Below are 23,786 nucleotides of genomic sequence, written 5' to 3'. Positions count from 1 at the left end.
AGATGCCCGCTGTGATAGTGGCTGTAATGGCAGGTTTAAGGGGAACTTAAATCGCAAAGTTTAACTACGTACCTGTCTTTCTTAGGTTAACGTCAACGGGGGAAACCAGCTGAGGATGCCGGCCGCAGGCAGAATATCATGATCTGGCTAATGGTCCCCGCAGAAAGACTGTGGCATGTGTGTACTGTACAGCGACATTGTGAAGCCAGAAGGTAAGCTCGCCCACGCGCTCAGATACAATGGTCCACGAAGCGCCGGGCACAGCAAAGCCGACCTGTCGGCGGTGAAAAGGCTTACGCGGTATCTGGTATAGTTATGGAACTGCAGCTGCTGCACGAACTCTGAGGCTGTGGGGATGTAGGTTTTCAGCTACGAAGTGTTGCTTTCATTTTGTAAAGTAGTGTCTGTGATTTCAGGAATACGGCTGCATCGTAAATTCACCTGGGAGGACCTAGCACAGCAGTGGGAGGCGGGAAGGGAGCTGACTCATCAGCAGGAGCTCGGTTTTATGCATTTTGGTGACAACCAATCAAAAAGCGAAAATGTGTCGGCCGCAAGCGTGTATAGCGATTGAGGAGCGCGGCGAGCTGCGGTAACGAGTGAACAACACGAATGTAGACGTCGGGAGTTCCAGCGTCGGGGAGCGGAGAGACGCAGTGTTGGAAATTGAAAGCAAAGTGCTGAAAGGAACTCGCTGTAGTTTCTTTACCTTTTGGATACCATAGATTTTTAAGCTACAGCAAGTAGCTTCCAGAAGAGACTGGGATTTTAAGGCTTACGTTTTTGTTATGTCTTTCTTTGCACGCTGGGTGGTTCTTAGTGGACACAGGGGTAAGGAACAGATGTCGTTCATGAACAGAAAATTCAAACATGAATTTATTCTACATCTACTATCAAATAGTAAAAAAAAAGTAACTTTGTTGCTATATTGGCAGCGTCAGTTGCTAACAGCAGACTGAATGCAGAAATACATACGGGTACTAAAGATTTATAGATCTGTCACTCTTCAACAGAAATTCAGAAAACGTCGAGCCCTGGCTACTATGAAAGTCTGTAAATGTTATTCAACTGGCAAACACACAAAAAAGGCTCTGCGCATGAATGTACGAAGTTAAGAACACCCGCCGTTGGAGCTCCGGACAGGGGATGCTTTCATCTTATTGGTAGCAGCGTAATCGTTGGTGGCAGCGCCCTCGCGCCGCGGTGGCGGCTCTAAGAAACGCGGCAGCCTAACAAGCGGCGCGCGTATTCGAAAGTGCGGTCGATACCGCAATTTCGAACTACGTAAAAGTATGGAATATCCTCAGATAAATAATGGAGCTCCAATTAATTTACGCTGGCATGCTCTCCTTAGTAGGAAGTGTTTTTCCTCTTTAAGAATTTACAGGTATTTTATGTTATCGCTGTTTTTTCCTGTGCGTCGTAACCTTTGAATGGTGTGCGCAAGAGAACGGGAGAAGTATTAGCCTAATTTTATTTATTGTTGTCAGTCTTCCGACACTGATGTACCTGCAATTCTCCGATCCTATGAATGTATTTTGGGTCTTCGAGACAATGAGATGAGCCTGATCAGAATGTACAAAATTACACTTATTTCACGGGATTAACATTTTAAAGAGAGACTGACGGCCCAATTAATTTCAGTTAGATGTATAGGTGCATGGAATTTCAGGCAGTCGAAAAGGAATATATCTATTTACGTGTGTATATAAAGGGTAGTACATCACATCACGATGGTGAAGGTGAGAGGAAACTGCATTGTGCGCAGGCGTGAAATGAACAACAAATATTTTGTGAAAAAGTGCATCCGTCTCACTGTTAGTGTGTTAAGAGCGAAGATGCTGCCTGTAGGGATGTGGTACAGTGTCACTTTCTGGTATCTGCAGTGGCTGAGAAGGGAGTGAGACAGGGTTGTAGCCTATCCCTGATGTTATTCAAAAAAATGGTTCAAATGGCTCTGAGCCCTATGGGACTTAACATCTGAGGTCATCAGTCCCCTAGAACTTAGAACTACTTAAACCTAACTAATCTAAGGACATCACACACATCTATGCCCGAGGCAGGATTCGAACCTGCGACGTAGCAGTCGCGCGGTTCCGGACTGCGCGCCTAGAACCGCTAGACCACCGCGGCCGGCCCTGATGTTATTCAATCTGTATATTGAGCAAGCAGTAAAGGAAACAAAAGAAAAGTTCGGAGTAGGTATTAAAATCTACGGAGAAGAAATAAAAACTTTGGGGGTTCGCCGATGACATTGTGATTCTGTCAGAGACAGCAAAGGACTTGGAAGAGCAGTTGAACGGAATGGACAGTGTCTTGAAAGGAGGGTATAAGATGAACATCAACAAAAGCAAAACGAGGATAATGGAATGTAGTCGAATTAAATCGGGTGATGCTGAGGGACTTAGATTAGGAAATGAGACACTTAAAGTATAAAGGAGTTTTGCTATTTGGGGAGCAAAATAACTGATGATGGTCGAAGTAGAGAGGATATAAAGGGTAGACTGGCAATGGCAAGGAGAGCGTTTCTGAAGAAAAATTTGTTAACACGAGTATAGATTTAAATGTCAGGAAGTCGTTTCTGAAAGTATTTGTATGGAGTGTAGCCATGTATGGAAGTGAAACGTGGACGATAAATAGTTTAGACAAGAAGAGAATAGAAGCCTTCGAAATGTGGTGCTACAGAAGAATGCTGCAGATTAGGTGGGTAGATCACATAACTAATGAGGAGGTATTGAATAGAATTGGGGAGAAGAGGAGTTTGTGGCACAACTTGACAAGAATAAGGGACCGGTTGGCAGGACATGTTCTGAGGCATCAAAGGATCACCAATTTAGCATTGGACGGCAGCGTGGAGGGTAAAAATCGTAGAGGGAGACCAAGACATGAATACACTAAGCAGATTCAGAAGGAAGTAGGTTGCAGTAAGTACAAGGAGATGAAGAAGCTAGTACGGGATAGAGTAGCATGGAGAGCTGCATCAAACCAGTCTCAGAACTGAAGATAACAACAACAACAACATCGTCATAATTTTTATAAATGTTGCTTTCCGGTAACCGATTTTGATTGCGGTTTGAAGCAATTTACAATTGTATTTTACATATTCTCCTCCTGTATCACTTCGTGACGTTAAACTGCGACTTCTGCTAGTCATCACCGTAGACGTTACAGTGCAATTAGTCCCAAGTAGGTTCCAACAGGCAGTGGCAAGTGTATCTGCTAACTAACATTTCTGGCCAGGTAAACTGTTTCAGTGCAACGGAAGTGATTCGTTCTCGCCTGAAAAATATGCGAATGGAGTATTTTAAAAGTGTGTCATTGAAGTCATGAAGCGGGCTGAAAGGGATGACTGATAAACATGAAATACACTGGGAATGAATAGTGAAAATTCATTCTCTCCTTGCTAAAGGCGTGTCATAAGCCTAAATTTTGTGCCGAGTAGTTATTGATAAACACTTGCTTGTGACTTTGATGATAGAGCGAGTCAAAATGTGGGAACTCCAGATCTTGCACTTGACAGCTCATATGGGAACAGTTTAGTGCAACTCTTGAAGATACATGATTCGTGAGAACCGGCGTATTTCTGTAGGAGCTTTATAGCCAGGGTACTGAGTATCAGTGCGGGATCTGCTCATACCATTATTAGTGAGGTTCTTGTGGTGTCACCGCCAGACACCACACTTGCTAGATGGTAGCCTTTAAATCGGCCGCGGTCCGCTAGTATACGACGGACCTGCGTGTCGCCACTGTCAGTGATTGCAGACCGAGCGCCGCCACACGGCAGGTCTAGAGACACTTCCTAGCACTCGCCCCAGTTGTACAGCCGACTTTGCTAGAGATGGTTCACTGACAAATTACGCTCTCATTTGCCGAGACGATAGTTAGCATAGCCTTCAGCTACGTCATTTGCTACGACCTAGCAAGGCGCCATTATCATTTGCTATTTATCTTGTGATGCATGTACCGTCAGACCGATGTTCACCAATTATGGATTAAAGTTAAGTATTCCATCAGCTACGTACTTTATTTGCCAGTCTCAATCCCTTTAACTGTTCCAGACCTCACGCCAGCCTGCGTGAGTTTAAGCGCGTGCCTTTCGGCTACCAATCATAGTTGCTTGGCTGTCTTGCCAAGTCACAACAGTTTGGCGACGTTAATTTTGCGTTCGTATTGATACTGCTGATTTACTTGTGTAATGGCTTCGCCACATTCTCCAGATTTACTGTCCGAATTTTATCGCTTGCAGAATCAGCAGACGCAGGCCTTATTGGATGCCCTTTGACAGCTCGTCCAGGGTCAACGTGCACTGCAAAACGATGCGGCAGCTGGCGCTCCACCACTACCGCAGCCACAACACGCAATTCCACCACCTCTTCGTTCTTTTGATGCGGCACTGGAAAGCTGGATGGAGTGGTCACGCCAATTTTGATTCCATCTCGACGCCTACAGAATTCAAGGTAATGAGCGGCAGCCTTTTTTTGTTAGCATCCGTAGGCGTCCAGACGTACTGTGTGATAGTGAAATTATTTCCCCGACGCGACGTAGCAACTCTGTCCCACGAAGAAATTTTGTCTGCATTAGATGGATATTTCAAAGAATCAGTCAATGTAGTTGCGAACAGGTATACCTTCTTTCATACAAAACATACGGCAGGTCAGACTAATAGGGAGTGGGTTGCAACCTTGCAAGGCCTTACTAGGGATTGTGCTTTTGAGTGTGAATGTGGACTCCCTTATTCAGATACTATGGTGCGTGATGCAATTGCACAGAACGTTTCTGATGTTCGTATACGGGAACAGATTTTGAAACTAGTCAATCCCTCCCTTCGACAAGTGCTGGACATATTGGAGCGGCAGGACACACTTGACTTTGCTCAGGAATCATTTGAAACTTCGCCTCCCGTGTGTCAGATTAACCGGCCCGCCGGGCGAGCTGCACGGAACAGTAAACAGTCCTCGCGCCCGGCCGCGCCAAAGTCGCCTGGCTCTCAGCCACGTGTCCCACGCGGGCATGCAAATACAGTGAAATCATGCCCGCGGTGTGCTACTAGACATTCGCATGAGGATTGCCCGTCACGCCAAGCTATATGCTTTTTCTGTAATAAAAAAGGACATGTTCAAAGTGTTTGCCAGAAAAAGCTCCGATCGGACACTCACAACCATTCCAGGCCCTTTGCTTCACACCGGGATCGAAATCGAACCAAGGATACTCAGGCTCGCGACACTTCGCCCATGGAAATTCATGTAGTTCATGCCACTCCGCCCAGTGCTACTCTCTCTAACAGTGACTGTGTTCGTCCCACAAATAGTGTGCGTCGACATCGCCGGAAATCCCGTCAAGTCGCAAGTGATTCTGTACCAGTGTCAGTTCACGTTGCACGAGACAGTCGCTCTTGTCGTCAGCAGGACAATAAACTTTTTGTTGATTTGGACATTAACGGCAAAGTGATACCGTTCCAGCTCGATACCGGAGCTGCAGTTTCACTACTCAATCACGACACGTACAAACAGCTGGGCACACCTCCGTTGCGTGCCGCCTATGTTAAGCTAACTAGTTATTCCGGACAAGCGATCCCTGTGTTAGGACAGTGCAGCCTTCTTGCAACATACAAGGGACAAACAAAACTTGTGTCATTTTACATCCTTCGTTCTTCTGCTGCAGTGAACTTGTTTGGTTTCGATTTATTTCAGTTGTTTAACTTATCTATAGTAAATCAGGTCCTATCAGTGAACCAGACTGTGCCTTCCAACAGTGTTTCTCGTCTATGTGAAGAATTTGCAGACATTTTTGCACCGGGCCTCGGTTGTGCTAAGAACTATAAAGCACATTTGGAACTGAAAGTCAACGGGCAACTGAAATTTTTCAGAGCACGCAATGTTCCCCACGCATTGCGTGATGAGGTCGCAAAAACATTACACGATTTGGAATCACAAGGTGTAATTGAACGTGTGCAGGCTTCTCTCTGGGCATCACCCTCAGTAATTTTGCACAAACCTTCCGGAAAATTGAGACTTTGCGTGGATTTCAAGGCAACAGTGAATCCACAACTAGTGACTGCAACTTTTCCTTTACCCCGCCCAGAAGATCTTTTTGACAAATTGTGCCCGGGTATATATTTTTTCGAAGTTGGACCTAGCAGATGCGTACTTGCAAATACCGGTGGACGAAGAATCCCAGCGCCTTTTGGTGGTTAACACGCATCTTGGTTTGTACCGATTCGAACGACTGCCATTCGGGTGTGCATCCGCCCCTGCATTGTTTCAGCAATATCTACAAACTGTTTGTGCGTCGGTCCCTACTGCAGCAAACTATCTGGACGACATTGTGGTCTCCGGAAAGACGGAAGAAGAACATTTAGCCAATCTCAGAACATTATTTCAGGTCTTGCGACAAAATGGTCTTCGCTTGCGGAAGGACAAATGTGTGTTTTTTGCCTTTGATTTGCCATATCTGGGACATGTACTCAATGCCCAAGGCATACATCCCAGTCCAGAGCACCTCCGTGCCATACAAGACTTGCATTCGCCGCAGAATTTGAAGCAGCTGCAGTGTGTGCTGGGAAAAATAAATTACTGTCATCGCTATGTGCGCCACACCTCTTCCATTTCAGCTCCGCTTCATCGCTTACGCCGTAAAGGTGTTCCGTTCGTCTGGACGACGGAATGCGAACGCGCCTTTCGCCAGTTGAAACCGGCGTTGCTTTCCAATACTTGCCTTACGCCATTCTATCCCCAGAAGCCCCTTTTGTTGATGGTGGGTGCATCGGATTTCGGGATCGGTACTGTGCTTGCGCACACAGATGGTTCGCACGATCGCCCTATTGCCTTTGCGTCCAAATTGCTCTCGTCTGCGCAAAGAAATTATTCACAGATCGAGAAAGAAGCATTGGCTCTCATGTTTGGTGTTACAAAGTTTCATGATTTCTTGTATGGTCGTCACTTTACCATCATCACAAACCACAAACCTTTGACATCGCTTTTTCATCCGACCAAGCCTGTACCTCCACTTACAGCGCAGAAATTCATTCGCTGGTCTATTTTCTTCTCGCAGTACCACTACGATATCTTGTATCGGTCCACTGCTAAGCACGGAAACGCCGATGCGTTGTCCCGTTTGCCTGTTGCTGAGGATAGAGCATTCGATTCCTCCGAACTTGCTTGCATGTTCATTGAATCGGAAACCGATGACGTGGTCGAATCGTTTCCGATTGATTTTCGTCGTGTAGCTACAGCCACAGCTGCTGACCCTGTCCTTGTTACCGTTTTGCGTTTTGTTGCTACACAATGGCCCTTGTCAAAGTCACGGATCGAGGATCCGTTGGTTCGCCGATTTTTTTGCTCACAAGGAGAGACTTTTTCTACGACGTGGTGTTTTGCTGTTGCGTTCTGATAATGATCAGTCCAGGGTCGTGGTCCCACGTTCGTTACAGTGCTCTGTCTTACGGCTTCTCCACCAAGGACATTGGGGTATAGTGAGAACGAAACAACTTGCTCGTCAGCACTGTACTTGGTTCGGAATCGATGCTGCGATTACGAAGATGTGCTCTTCTTGCATGGCGTGTGCCGAACAACAATCCGCACCACCGCGGAAATTCTTTGCATGGCCGAAAGCCACTTCCCCTTGGTAACGCTTACACATAGATTTTGCTGGTCCATTCTGGAATGCTCGATGGTTGGTTGTGGTCGATTCATTCAGTAATTTTACTTTCGTTGTCCGGATGTCTTCCACGACGTCTTCTGCCACCATCCAAGCGTTGTCCGCTATCTTTTGCATTGAAGGTCTACCACAGACTATTGTTTCCGACAATGGCCCACAATTCATGTCCGCAGAATTTCAGTCATTCTGCAAGGCCAATGGTATTCAACATCTGACGTCCGCGCCGTTTTCGCCACAGTCAAACGGTGCCGCTGAACGTTTGGTCAGGACTTTCAAGTCACAGATGTTGAAGTTTAAAGAGTCGCATTCTCGGGAGGACGCGTTATTGCTCTTTTTGTCCTCGTATAGCTCTCAGCCCCGAGATGGTCGCTCGTCGGCTGAGTTGCTTCATGGTCGCCCTCATCGCACCTTGATGTCTTTGCTACATCCGCCGCATCAGGTTCCTGTGGAGCGGCAGACACCTGCTTTTGCCCCAGCCGACTTTGTATACTATCGCAACTATCGAGGTTCACTGCGTTGGCTCGCAGGGCGCATTCTTCGCTGCCTCGGCCGCGCTATGTATCTGGTTTTGGGGGCCTCTGGTGAGGTGCGTCGGCATCTCAATCAGCTGCGCCTCTGTCGTCGCACGGGATCTGCCGCTCCCCGTCTGCTTTCAGCGACGGTGCCGTCCGGTCAGCGCCCTGGGGACCCATCTACTGGCTCGCCTCAGCTCCAGGTGTTACCGACGCTGCCTTCCATTTTGCCCCATGGCGACGCGCCGCCGCCGCCGCCTGTTCTCCCGCCGGCGACGCCCGCAGTGGACGCGTCGCTGCAACCGCCGGGCGCCTCCCTGGGTCACGCGCCGCCGATCGCTTCCCGTGACCAGTTGTCCTCCGCCATGGAACTCTTGCCCGCTCCGGACCATATGTCGTCTTCGCCCGCCGGGTGCCCCGACTCGATGGAGGTCGACCCTTCGGCTCCTCCTGTCTCTCTACGGGCGCGTACCCTGGAGCAGGTTTTCAGGCGTTTCCTAGCTCCCCTCGGACCGAATGGCAGGGTGCGGGTGGCACAGCCTCGCCTGTTGTTAGGCTCCCCACCTCGTCGCATACGTCAACATGGGGTCCTCCCCACGGCGGGCGGAAGCCTTATAACACAACCGTTCGCCGATTTGCGGGGGAGGATTGTGGTGTCACCGCCAGACACCACACTTGCTAGGTGGTAGCCTTTAAATCGGCCGCGGTCCGCTAGTATACGACGGACCCGCGTGTCGCCACTGTCAGTGATTGCAGACCGAGTGACGCCACACGGCAGGTCTAGAGACACTTCCTAGCACTCGCCCCAGTTGTGCAGCCGACTTTGCTAGAGATGGTTCACTGACAAATTACGCTCTCATTTGCCGAGACGATAGTTAGCATAGCCTTCAGCTACGTCATTTGCTACGACCTAGCAAGGCGACATTATCATTTGCTATTTATCTTGTGATGCATGTACCGTCAGACCGATGTTCACCAATTATGGATTAAAGTTAAGTATTCCATCAGCTACGTACTTTATTTGCCAGTCTCAATCCCTTTAACTGTTCCAGACCTCACGCCAGCCTGCGTGAGCTTAAACACGTGCCTTTCGGCTACCAATCATAGTGGCTTGGCTGTCTTGCCAAGTCACAACAGTTCTGAAGTACCGTTTTTTATGTGCACAATGTGTGCCTAAATTACTCACTGATGAACCCAATAAGAGCTTCTCAGAGGACGACGATTTGAAAGTGTGATGAGGTTAAAGAAGCGGTGCAGTCTAGGTTGCGAGCACGATCTAAAATATTATTTTGAAGAATCAGACTCAGTTGCGCAAATTTTCTGGTCTTTACCAGGTTTCGGCTAAATTAATCTAGCCTTCTTCAGAAGCATAAAATTACTATAACATAGCAGAGTAAGGCACAGTCAACACTAAAATTAAAACCTATAGTACCGTGGTATCATGTCGAACTAAAACTACTTAACTGAAGTCCAGCCCCGGCATGTCTTCACCACGCAGTCGGTTGGCCGCGGCAACTACGTTGGCACTGAGCGTTGCACGCGGAATTCAACATGGTACCACGGTACTATAGGTTTTAATTTTAGTGTTGACTGTGCCTTACTCTGCCGTATTATAGTAATTTTATGCTTCTGAAGAAGACTAGATTAATTTAGCCGAAACCTGGTAAAGACCAGAAAATTGGCGCAACTGAGGCCGATTCTTCGAAATATTAGTCTATCACAGTTGCTGACTGGGCTGCAATATGCTAAAAAGAAAAAAGAAAAAACTAAAATCTTTCATTCCAATGGAATAGAAAAGTTGGTGCAACGGTATGAGAAGTGTATCGGAAGGAAGGGTGGCTACGTTGAAAAATAAGATCTTGATGGCATCTGTAAGATAAGGACTTGCTTCGCAAAAAAAGAATAGTTTGCTGTTATTTTTCGAATCACCCTCGTAGTACGAACGTCGGTGAAGAGGTGGCACGTAACATAATGTTTAATGGTACTAGCTGCGACTGAAATTCCAGCCAGATACTATAAAGTTGTTATTGTTAACACTGCGAATTCTGAATTACTGCGATTTGGAACAGATGGCACCACTTAGCCAGTAGCGTCGGCGCCAGCTGCGGGTACTCACCGAGCTGGACGTACATCTTGGGTCGGACGTTCTCCTGCCAGGGCGTGGCGCTGGCGGTGGGCGTCGCGAGGCAGAGCGCGGCTGCCACCAGGAGACACCGTCCGCCAGGCATCTCACATCGCCACCAGCCACGGGCTGCGGGCACACAAACACACACACCTGCAGCACACCACACGACTCACGTATCTAGAGGCTAACACTAAGAACAAGCATCAAATAAGGATGATGTTGCTGTCTAAATACATCTACATCGATACTTCGCAAGCCAGCTTACAGCGCGTGGCAGGAGGTGCACCGTACCACTTTATATATATATATATATATATATATATATATATATATATATATATATATATACGGTGCCTACAGTGTCACGTCTTTCAGTGTCACACAAATTTTTATTTTTTAAAGGGGATCACTTAAGACTATTTCCATGGGTTCGCCCTTCAATTTTCTCCCTCATATCACAAAATCGTCGTCTGATGTCGTACAAACTGAAAAAATAAATTCCTTTTAAAGCTCAGTTTCGTATATAATTTATATTCAAAACCTTACACCTGTGTCACAGAACAAATCCTACATCGAGAATATTTTACACAAGTTTAAGGGAAGAAATGCTTCCGATAATTATTACAGTATTTAAAGACCATCAAAATATGAACAGGCTGAAATGAACAAACAGTACATGAGACTACGTTAATCAATTCAACTGTAAAAAGCTAAGGAGCATATTATTAGCAAAATGAGAAATATGCAAAAGTGAAATGCCAAAATGAGCACTTCTCAATTGGGAGTAAATCAAAACAATCAGAATGGCTGAAAGAGAGCACAATAACATGAGCCATAAACGAATAAGAGCTAAGCAATTAAGTAAATAAGAGAATAGGCAAAAATGAGACGCCTACAAAATGAGAGCTGGCCGAACTCCGTAGTCACGTATATACGGTTGCGCTCGTGGCGGCACCTCGCGGCCCGTACGCAAAACGCGCGCCTGCGACCGCAATGCACCCTTAGCGCTCGCGGCGGCGTCTAGCGGCCCGTACGCAAGTTGTGCGATTGCTGTCGCAGGTCGACCCTAATCTATGATGTTACACACTACTAGTCATTTCCTTTCCTGTTCCACTCGCCAATAGAACAATGGAAAAACGACTGTCTGTATGTCTCTGTATGAGCCCTAATTTCTCGTATCTTATCTTCGTCGCCCTTATGCGCAGTTGGAGGCAGCAGAATCGTTCTACAGTCAACTTCAAATCCCGGTTCTCTAATTTTTTTCAATAGTTTTCCTCGAAAGGAATGCCGCCTTCCCTCCAGAGATTCCCATTTGAGTACCCGAAGCATCTCGTAACACTTGCGCGTTGTTCGTAGCTCCGGTAACAAATCTAGCAACCCGCATCTGAATTGCTTCGATGTCTTCCTTTAATCCGACCTGGTATGGATCCCGAACACTCGAGCAGTACTCAAGAATAGGTCGTACCAGCGTCCTATTTGCCATGTCTTTCACAGGTGAACCACTCTTTCCTAAAATTCTCTCAATAAACCCAAGTCGACCATTCACCTTCCCTACCACACTTCTCACATGCTCGTTCCATTTCATACGACTTTGCAACGTTACGCCCAGATATTTAAATGACTTGAGTCTGACAAGCAGAACACTACTAATGCTGTATAACACTTGTCTTTCCTACTCATCCACATTAATATTCATTTCTACATTTAGAGTCCGCTGTCATTCGTCTCACCAACCAGAAATTTTGTCAACGTCGTCTTGTATCCTACTACAGTCACTCAGTTTCGACACCTTCGTGCACATCACAGCGTCATCAGCAGACAACTGCAGCCGGCTGCCCACCCTGTCCACAAAATCATTTATGTATATAGACAATAAAAGCGGTCCTGTCACACTTCCCTGGGGCACTCCTGACGATAACTTTGTCTATAATGAACACTCGCCGTCGAGGACAACATACTGGGTTCTATAGCTTACGAAGTCGTCGAACCATCCAATCACGTATCTGTGAACCTATTCCGTATGTTCGTACGTTCTTTGACAGCCTGCAATGGAGCACTGCGTCGAACGCTTTCCGGAAATCTAGAAATATGGAATCTGTCTGTTGCCCTCCATACTGTAAGTTCCATTATACCGATTCCTAAAAGTTTATTGAGTGATTTGAATATCCACGTTTTGCTGTAATCTCCCACTCGTATAAAAACCTCTTTCTTCATCAATCCAAAAATTTGCCGGACAGACTCCTAGGTTTTACGATACTATATTCTCCAGAAGTTAGCTATAACACCTGGAAATTAATACAAGTAAAATTATAAATGCTTCTACAACAGTTTTTTTCTTGGGGTGGGTGGGAGAAATTCAGGACCCCGTAAACCGTCTCCCCACCTGCTCATGCTTACCAGAGCCCTTGCTAAATATTAATTAAATGCTTACGTTAGTGACAAAAAAGTCCTGCCTCGTAACAGGCGCTGTTCCAAAACAGAGAGAGAGAGAGAGAGAGAGAGAGAGAGAGAGAGAGAGAGAGAGAGAGGGAGAGAGATATGGGGGGAGGGGAGTTTATGAAGTCATGAATTCTTTCTCCCTCCCACCAAAAAAAATTATTTTTCTAGAAGCGTTTATGACTTTACATATATTTAGTTTCCATATATTATAGCTAACTTTCGGAGGATATAGTATCCCAAAAAGTAAAAGTGTGTCGGGCTCATTTTGGGTTTGACGAGTGATGAGGATTTTACACGAGTGGGAGATTACAGTAAAACATGGCTATCCAAATCACTTAATAAAATGCGTCAAGAGGTTGTATACTGGAACTCACTTTACACTTTATGCTCCCAGTTACGCAGGGTTAGAGAGTTCAAGTAACCAAGATGTGAGACAAGGATGTACTTTGCCGCCTACTTTTTTAAAATACATATAAAGGATAATATCAGAAAACTGAAAGAAACGGGGTCCTTATAAACAAGAACAAATAAATCAACATAATACTATGGCTGACGACATTTGATACTGATGTGCAAAACTTAAATATGAATGTAACTTCCACATCCTGAGTCAGTGCCAAGTAACAAAGCTCGACGAAACTTGGACCATGCATAGAAAGAACTGCTACAGCATAGTACAGAAGTTAACTGAAAGAAATACGGAATGATATGAATAGAAATACACTAATACACTTTAAATCAAAGACTGAAGTCACCGCAATTTATGACTGTCAGCTGGACATTACTTCACACGGGGAAGAGTCATCGAGAAAATGGAAGGAGGAGGAAGTGTAACGACTGTAGCCCAAGACTTTGATGTCGCTTACAGCATTGTTTCATGTACAAGGAGAGAGCGCCAAACCACAGGCTGTCCAAAGAAGAGGAATAGTCGACCACGGTCAACTACAGCAGCAGATGGCCGCTACAACGTGCAACAGGCAAGAAGAGACCCATGTCAAACAGCACTTGCAATTGCAACGACGTTTAACATTACTACAATGCGCACGATCTCACGCTCCACAGTGGATCGATCACTGCATGGGAGTAGTCTGTTTGCCGGATGACCAGTACACCGAGTCTTCCGTTGGCATCCGTACATCCGCGGCACCGTTTGCGATAGTGCCAAGAGTATAGGAACTGGGCCAACTTGGAGTGGGACCGTGAGCAGATTCAGTCTGAGATGTGGCGCTTCACATAACATAAAATGCCAAGAGGTAGGAGCACGTAATGCATGTAGTAGCACTGTAGAACACGAGAGTTTTGGTGGTCCAAGTGTCCACGTTGTAGGGAGGCAGGATGTTGCATGGACGTACTGATCTCCAAATCAGTGAACACGGTATACTTAATGGCCGACGTTACTGTGACTCAGTACACCTTCCTTATGTGCGTCATTTCAGGGGTGCACTCAGCTCTTCAATTTTTATGTATGACAATGTGCGGCCGCATCGAGCAGCACTGTTGGAGCAGCTCCTGGAACGAGAGAACGTTCGGCGAATGCACCGGCTCGCCCATTCTCCCCGACGTCAACTCCATCGACCGCTGTGGGGTGCGTCGGGGAGCCGCGCTGTGGCACGTCCGCACGCACAATGACTATCGAGCAGCTGTCATCCGCGCTGCTGAAGCAGTGGAACGTCCTACCACAACAGCCTTGTGTCCAGCGTGGGAGCACGTTGCAGGGCGTGCACTGCTGTCCGAGCTGACCACACACCCTATTAAGAGCCTTGTCCCGCCGTTTGTAATGCCCAAGGGATCGTCTTAATTCGCGGTGACTTCACTGTAATTATGGTCTTTGAATAATAGTGTCATTTCTGTTCGTCTCATTGCGTATTTCGCAATTACCTTCTGCACTGTACCTCAGCAATTCTATCTATGTATCTACATCTACATGGATACTCTGCAAATCACATTTAAGTGCCTGGCAGAGGGTTCATCGAACCAACTTCACAATTCTCTATTATTCCAATCTCGTATAGCGCGCCGAAAGAATGAACACCTATATCTTTCCGTATGAGCTCTGATTTCCATTATTTTATTGTGGTGATCGTTCCTCCCTATGTAGTTCGGTGTCCACAAAATATTTTCGCATTCGGAGGGGAAAGCTGGTGATTGGAATTTTGTGAGAAAATTCCGTCGCAATGAAAAATGCCTTTCTTTTAATGATTTCCTGCCCACATCCTGTATTATTTCTGTGACACTCTCTCCCATATTTCGCGATAATACAAAACGTGCTGCCTTTCTTTGAATTTTTTCGATGTACTCCGTCAGTCCTATGCATGGTCAAAGATTCATCGCGCTATGTCACTTGGCAGTGACACATCATGCGAAAGTTAAATCCGTGGTTAAGTTTTGCATACCAGCGTATTAATGGTAAATTCTGAAGTAAACAACAAAAATCAATCCATCTTCTAAACTTAATTGGAGAGGACCATACTTTTAAGGTAAGAGTAGGTACAACTAAGACAACGGCATTACATGGGTAATAACCATTACGAAATAAAACTAATTGAAGATCGAATTCTGGACCAAGTTATGCCCTTCAGTTACCTAGGGAACTATGTAACTTTTAACGAACGTAAGGAAATAGATGTCAAATTAGAAAGATATCAAAGTATTTGTAGCACTGTAACGAGAAAAGGACAAAAATGAAATTCTATAAAGTGATGAATACAACTTTTCTACTGTATGACTGTGAATCTTGGATTATGAAGAGAAAAGATTCTAGTCATGTTCAGGCGGCTTAAGTGAAATTTTCACAAGCAGTCAAAGGTTTCACTAGGTTGGAAACAATTCCTAATGAAAACATTGCTGTGAACTGAATATTTTTGCAGTGGGTGACAAGAAGACCGTAAAACTGGGAGAAACATCTGCAACGAATGGAAGGAACAAGAATTCCACATATGGTTTTACAATACATACCCAAAGGGACATAAGACGGCCAATTAAAACATGGAACTAAGTGCAGAACAGGTCGGTAGGCCTCATCTGTGAAAGAAGAAGACAACTAAGAGTCTCTCAAAAGGAGAGGAACTTATAAGCTACTTTTAACTCAAGCTGCTTGCGTCAGAACCAGCTCACGTGGTCTGACCGGTAGCATACCAGCCACATAAGGATGCACATTCAAAGACTGATCCCACCTGCTACCAACAAGAAACCCGACAAATTTCGTGAGCCCACAGGTAGAATCAGAAAACAACAGGTAGTTCAGTAAAGCACAAGAGAAAAAAAAATACCCACCACTAAAAATAATAAGTAGCAGAAAGGCTGAATTCTTCATTTACACGCTCGTATACCCATAGCTAGGAGATCGGTGTTCAGCGTTCACAACCTTGATGCTTAGTGAAATGCTGCTAACAGTGCGTGCACACTTCGATTTTCTAATGTGTAAAGTATGACGTTATCAAAATCTTAAATCTGTTGTTATTATAGTTCTTAAATTTGCTGAGTGACAAGTACTTCTCAAATTTCGGACGTAAGCTTTTCAAGGGCTATAGCTTTCTGAAGTGCAATTCGTTGGTCGTTATGCTCCTCGGCAATTTGGTGAGTCTGTTAAGATCAAAACTCCACGACATCAGTCTTGATAAGGAAGCACCAACATTACAAACATGTGCTCGAATCAAGGAGGTTGTATCCTCGTCAGTTCCAACATCATAACAACCACAAAGTGCAAAACATCCCTGGAAACCACAGTCCACACTACAGTTTATTGGAGAGAGAAGCAGTCTGAAGAGAATTGGTATACACACTACCCAGGATCAGGGCAGACATAAGAAACTGTGCAGAGAAATACAGCGCAATTGTGAAAGGATCAGAAATTTCATTAACAGTGTCTGTGAAGAAATAGAAGAACATAATAATTACAATCAAGTTCGTAGTCTTTTCAAGAAACCTGGTAGCATCACAGGTGAATTTAACCCTCGTACGTGGGTGGTAGACGAAGAGAATGACAACCCTACCCGAGACAAGGAAAACGTTGTTGCGAGGTCGAAAAGGTATTGTGAAAAGTTGTATTCTGGAATTCACGATCGTGTGGAAATCAAGGAGTTGAGCAACTTACAATCTTACAGGTCAATCAGGAACAGCAGATTTTGCTGAAGTAAAAGGAACTCGTGAACAAACTCTCGACATGCGACTAATGAACGAGAAAATGCGAGAATTCTGTGTTCCTGTTTTTATCTGCTTGCTTGAATATAGGAGAGCGTTTGACTGTATTTTCTGGGAAAATTTCTGGCAGATGCTTGAAGAGCTTGGTATCCCACACATCTGACAGCACTGAGCAGATGTCTATACAATAACCACCAAGCATCTGTGAAGAACAATGCTGGCACGGGTGATTTCTTCAGGGTACCAAGAGTGACAAATGGTTGTATCCTATGCCCCCAGCAGCCCATAATCTAAACGAACATGTCATTAGGAAAGCTCTTGATGGTTGGACTAATGGCATCTCATTTAGTGAAAGAACTATTAATAACCTCCGATTTGCTGATGAAACCATGCATTTAGCCATCAGCGAAGACGAACTTGCTGAGCTACTAATGGAAGTAAAGGACGTTAATCTATCATATGGATCAGACATCAACATCAACAGCTCTAAACTCATGATAATTGTTCGAGGACCACAGGTCCTATTCTCAGATCGATTAAAGGAACAGGAAGTCATTCATTCTTTGTTCTGTTTTGGGTCAACACGGGACGTTGTGAAGGTGAGAAGACGAATCAAGAGCGAGTGGCTACGAAGCAGCCAACCAAAATCTGGTAGAAACAGATCCATAACGAACAACACAAAGATTCGACTTGTTGAAACGCTCGTGTTTTCAATGTTCTTTAAAGCTTGCAAAACATGGACTCTTTAAGAGCAGCGGCAACCAACGTATTGCTGGCGCATGATGCTGACCATAAAAAGATCCATAAGAAAACTAATACGCCCCCCATCGAGCAATTCAGTATCTTCCGGCGCTTTTCTTCTCATGCCATCCAAAAATTTCTCCAGTTCTTTCGCCATATTTTGACGTGCAGAAGGTCTAGAGAAAATAATCACGGAAGGAATGATCGAGGGTACGAAAGCGAAAGCAAGAACAACTTCAGTCTACCTCTTCAGCAGGTTCTAAGAGAAGCCGGTAACTGTCGAGGATGGACACACTTGGTTCACAGCGTCACAACGCCAAGTAATGAGCACAACTACTTATGATGATGGTGGTGGTGGTGGTGGTTTTGGTTCTAAACCAAGGTAGTATTCATAGATGTAAAAAGCTATTACTAAAATTGTACACGTCTGCGGCACATTTAACGTGGGGGATGACTGGAAGTTATACTTTCTTCGGGGGAGGGGGGAGGAGAGGGCCAACGGAGACAGTAAGGAAACCCCAAGAACCGAATACTGGATCTGCGCCTGTCTCTTCAGCAATCTTCTTGGGACAACGGCCAACGGACACAGACTATGAACACCATCCGACAATGATACCACCCACAGTTGTTTCTTATCAATATATAACAACTGATAGTAAAAAAATCACGTTTGGAAGATGGCATTTCTACATACCCTTTACTTACGCTTGAATAAAACCGTAATACAGTCACGACAAGACACTAGATAAAACGAAAATTTGCTGAGAAAATGTTAAATGTTAATCCTGGTACATATAATGGCTTATCACTAATAACCAGGAACGAGCCAATCACTGAGAACAAGGGTGACAATTCTAAGCGTGGATGTTACATGTAGTAAAATAAACACCTGAGTCTCAGTTTAAAATTCTGTATTAAACGAGAAATGGACAAGCAGTCAAAACTGTAAAACTGAGACTGATAATCGTTGCTGGCTTTATTAACGACTAAAAAATGGATGAACCACTCTGCCATACATCAAACTCACATACTCAATTTGAAATTTCGTGTCACATTAAAATTGTGTGTTGGGGTGGGACACGAACCTGGGACCTTTACCTTTCGCGTGCATTTACTCAACAGACTGTAATCCAAGTACGACCCAAAGACCCGGAAATGAAGCTGTAAGGAATACTCGTTGAGTCGTCCTTGGATGACTCAGTCGGTTGAGTACTTGCACGCTACAGACAAAGGTCCCACGTACGTTCCCAGTTCAACACACAGTTTTAACCTGCCTGGAAGTTTCAAACTAGCGTACAATCCGCTGCAGAGTGAAAATTCAATCTGGAGCCCCGCAATATTTTGGGCAGGACTTCTGACAACAAACAAAACCGCAACATCTTTTCCACACTCGTAGCACTGACATTTTAATACGAGTACAATGGGCAAATTGTTATCAAGAAACAAAAACGTGCACTATTGTCAGAATATAACGAACACTCAAGCAAGAAGCGGGGCGATATGAAGTAGGACCGCGAGTAAAATCTGTAGTATCGAAGGCGAATGGACAGCGGCGGCTCAAGAACATTTTTCCACACAAGCGACTCAACATTTGCCATCTGATCCCCCTCGCTTCCTCTCGTACATTTTCACCCGTGTCAGTTTTCGCTACTATTTGCGATACACACACTATATAAATATTGCACTTGGGAGCTCTCTCTCCTTGGTGCCCCAAGAGGTGGCTTGTGTCACTTGTGCCTTAAATGGGCCCTGAGACTGGAATACGTACGCACTTTAAGAAAGTGCTGTGTATCTGTAAAGTAAATCGCAAACAGTACGCTTGTTCGGCCTTTTCGAGAGTACTGCTGCAACATTGTGTCTTCACCAAGTAGGACATGGAACGAACTCACAGACCCGCACCTAGGCCCGCAGCAGATCGATATAAACCATACTAAAGTGTTACAGAGATGCTCAGGCAGTTTCTGTAAAAATATTCCCACGAAAAGCAACAGTTTGCGTCACAGAATCCTGCAGCGTACATTTAGAAAACCAGCATTCCAGCAAGATTGTACGACAGCACTGTTCCCACCACCGTATGTCGCGCGTAGGTATTAGGAGAATAAAAAGGAGACACCAGGAGTAGTACAGAAAGCATACGGATAGTCATTTTCCCCCTAACTCAATACAGAAGTAAAATACACTACTGGCCATTAAAATTGCCACAACAAGAAGAAATGCAGATGATAAACGGGTATTCATTGGATAACTATATTATACTAGAACTGACATGTGATTACATTTTCACGCAATTTGGGTGCATAGATCCTCACAAATCAGTACCCAGAACAACCACCTCTGGCCGTAATAACGGCCTTGTTACGCCTGGGCATTGAATCAAACAGAGCTTGGATGGCGTGTACATGTACAGCTGCCCATGCAGCTTCAACACGATACCACAGTTCATCGAGAGTAGTGACTGGGGTATTGTGACGAGCCAGTGGTTCGGCCACCATTGACCAGACGTTTTCAATTGGTGAGAGGTCTGGAGAATGTGCTGGCCAGGGCAGCAGTCGAACATTTTCTGTACCCAGAAGGGCCCGTACAGGGCTTCCAACATGCGGTCGTGCATTATCCTGCTGAAATGTAGGGTTTCGCAGGGATCGAATGAAGGGTAGAGCCACAAGTCGTAACAAATCTGAAATGTAACGTCCACTGTTCAAAGTGCCGTCAATGTGAACAAGAGGTGACCGAGACGTGTAACCAACGGCACCCTATACCATCACGCCGGATGATACGCCAGTATGGCGACGACGAATACACGCTTCCAATGTGCGTTCACTGCGATGTGGCCAAACACGGATGCGACCATCATGATGTTGTAAACAGAACTTGGATTCACCCGAAAAACTGACGTTTTGCCATTCGTGCACCCAGGTTCGTCGTTGAGTACACCATCGCAGGCGCTCCTGTCTGTGATGCAGTGTCAAGGGTAGCTGCAGCCATGGTCTCCGAGCTGATAGTCCATGCTGCTGCAAATGTCGTCGAGCTGTTCGTGCAGATCGTTGTTGTCTTGCAAACGTTCCCATCTGTTGACTCAGGGATCGAGACGTGGCTGCACGATCCGTTACAGCCATGCGGATAAGATGCCTGTCATTTCGACTGCCAGTAATACGAGGTCGTTGGGATCCGGCACGGCGTTCCGTATTACCCTCCTGAACCCACCGATTCCGTATTCTGCTAACAGTCATTGGATCTCGAGCAACTCGAGCAGCAATGTCGCGATACGATAAACCGCAATGGCGATAGGCTACAATCCGACCTTTGTGAAAGTCGGAAACGTGATGGTACGCATTTCTCCCCCTTACACGAGGCATCACAACAACGTTTCACCAGGCAACGCCGGTCAACTGCTGTTTGTGTATGAGAAATCAGTCGGAAACTTTCCTCACCTCAGCACGTTGTAGGTGTCGCCACCGGCGCCAACGTTGTGTGAATGCTCTGAAAAGCTAATCATTTGCATACCACAGCATCTTCTTCCCGTCGGTTAAATTTCGCGTCTGTAGCACGTCATCTTCGTGGTGTAGCAATTTTAATGGCCAATAGTGTAGGAAATAACAACGATAACAGTCGAACGAAGTGCCCTACGCCGCGCACTGTACAGTAGTTTGCTGAGTACGCCGGGTGTGAAAAAAAATGTGGAAAACCGAAAAAAACAACACATTTCCATTCCTAATTCGTTGTAGGAAAACTGTTGCCGTTCAAAACAACTTCCAGTTGTCTCGGATTGGATAAACGCAGGTTCTGTATAGTTTTTAAGTGGTTATCCTGTCATCCTTCCCGCAGAACAGTGGCAAGTTCAGGTGCCGATGTTGGAGGTGGTTAGCGATCACGTACCCTTCTCATCAAAGTGGATCACAGAGGCTCAATAATATTCATATCTGGTGGCTGTGGTAGCCAAGGGAGATCTCACAATTCATCCTCGTACTCCGAAACCAATCCTGGATGATGCGAGTCGTATGAACAGGGGTCCCTGCCGTCTTGGAACGCAACGTCGTCATTGGGGTACAAACACTGAACCATGGGTTGGACCTGATCAGCCAAAATGGTAATATCATCTGTCGCAGTAGTGCGACCTTTCAGAGTAACTATGGGGTTCATGGAATACCACGATATGGCCGCCCACATATTCCCAAACGCCCGCCATATTTCACCATTTGGACGTAAACTCGGCCAGAAGTTGGAAACAGTGTGAAACCAGACTTACTCAACCAAATGACGTTCTTCTATTGCTCTACCATCCAGGTTTTATTGCTTCGGCGCCACATTTTCCTGCTACGCGCATTTGCATCAGTGATGAGTGGTTTTGGAATTCTACCTCGCCCTGCAATTCTCTGTCCATGGAGCCCCCTTCATATTGTTTTGTTGCTGACAGGGTTCGCAAGTGCAACACTGACTTCTGCAGTAACTTTTTCAGCTGTCATCCTCTCATTTTTCTTCACAATCCTCCTTCAATGACTACCCGTCACACTCACTCAACACAAACTGTCGGCGTTGTGACTTAGCGGCTGATGTTTCTCTCCTTTCCATTAAGTGGTATTAATCTTCGATACGGTGCCTCTTGAAACACCAAACACTTCGACTACCTTGGTTACAGATGCTCCCACCACACGAGCATGAACAATTCGCACGCGTTCGACTTTACTTAGTTCCGACACAACGCACTCACGACTACACAAAACACTGTTCTGACCACGACTGACACTTAGAACTTATAGGGGGCCTTGTACAGGTGTGATTCATGGTCAAATACGAGTACAACAGTGCAACATCCAGGCTTGGCTGCTATCTGCCTTTACATTCAAGCATGCGTTTCTCGCGATGTCTTATCCAACACTTGTATGTATATGTAGATATTGACGACGGTGACGAGCACTTACCCAATATACACTCCTGGAAATTGAAATAAGAACACCGTGAATTCATTGTCCCAGGAAGGGGAAACTTTATTGACACATTCCTGGGGTCAGATACATCACATGGTCACACTGACAGAACCACAGGCACATACACACAGGCAACACAGCATGCACAATGTCGGCACTAGTACAGTGTATATCCACCTTTCGCAGCAATGCAGGCTGCTATTCTCCCATGGAGACGATCGTAGAGATGCTGGATGTAGTCCTGTGGAACGGCTTGCCATGCCATTTCCACCTGGCGCCTCAGTTGGACCAGCGTTCGTGCTGGACGTGCAGACCGCGTGAGACGACGCTTCATCCAGTCCCAAACATGCTCAATGGAGGACAGATCCGGACATCTTGCTGGCCAGGGTAGTTGACTTACACCTTCTAGAGCACGTTGGGTGGCACGGGATACATGCGGACGTGCATTGTCCTGTTGGAACAGCAAGTTCCCTTGCCGGTCTAGGAATGGTAGAACGATGGGTTCGATGACGGTTTGGATGTACCGTGCACTATTCAGTGTCCCCTCGACGATCACCAGTGGTGTACGGCCAGTGTAGGAGATCGCTCCCCACACCATGATGCCGGGTGTTGGCCCTGTGTGCCTCGGTCGTATGCAGTCCTGATTGTGGCGCTCACCTGCACGGCGCCAAACACGCATACGACCATCATTGGCACCAAGGCAGAAGCGACTCTCATCGCTGAAGACGACACGTCTCCATTCGTCCCTCCATTCACGCCTGTCGCGACACCACTGGAGGCGGGCTGCACGATGTTGGGGCGTGAGCGGAAGACGGCCTAACGGTGTGCGGGACCGTAGCCCAGCTTCATGGAGACGGTTGCGAATGGTCCTCGCCGATACCCCAGGAGTAACAGTGTCCCTAATTTGCTGGGAAGTGGCGGTGCGGTCCCCTACGGCACTGCGTATGATCCTACGGTCTTGGCGTGCATCCGTGCGTCGCTGCGGTCCGGTCCCAGGTCGACGGGCACGTGCACCTTCCGCCGACCACTGGCGACAACATCGATGTACTGTGGAGACCTCACGCCCCACGTGTTGAGCAATTCGGCGGTACGTCCACCCGGCCTCCCGCATGCCCACTATCCGCCCTCGCTCAAAGTCCGTCAACTGCACATACGGTTCACGACCACGCTGTCGCGGCATGCTACCAGTGTTAAAGACTGCGATGGAGCTCCGTATGCCACGGGAAACTGGCTGACACTGACGGCGGCGGT

The 23,786-nt window shown here is 46.2% G+C and overlaps 1 protein-coding gene across 5 annotated transcripts in view; it reads right to left on the bottom strand.

Annotated features, from left to right (window-relative positions):
* LOC126190670 (semaphorin-1A) overlaps positions 1-23,786 on the bottom strand; it is a 925,653-nt gene that overhangs the window by 748,400 nt on the left and 153,467 nt on the right. For all 5 annotated transcript variants that reach the window (XM_049931116.1, XM_049931118.1, XM_049931117.1 and 2 more), the window contains exon 2: positions 10,285-10,419. In XM_049931116.1, the coding sequence (XP_049787073.1) occupies positions 10,285-10,396 (112 nt within the window). In that variant the 5' untranslated portion in view covers positions 10,397-10,419. The remainder of the gene's footprint in view (positions 1-10,284; positions 10,420-23,786) is intronic.

Source organism: Schistocerca cancellata, chromosome 6 (genome assembly GCF_023864275.1).
Source record: "Schistocerca cancellata isolate TAMUIC-IGC-003103 chromosome 6, iqSchCanc2.1, whole genome shotgun sequence".
Lineage (NCBI taxonomy): Eukaryota > Metazoa > Arthropoda > Insecta > Orthoptera > Acrididae > Schistocerca > Schistocerca cancellata.
Note: the sequence above shows the minus strand (reverse complement) of the source record. Positions and strands in the feature narration are given on the sequence as shown.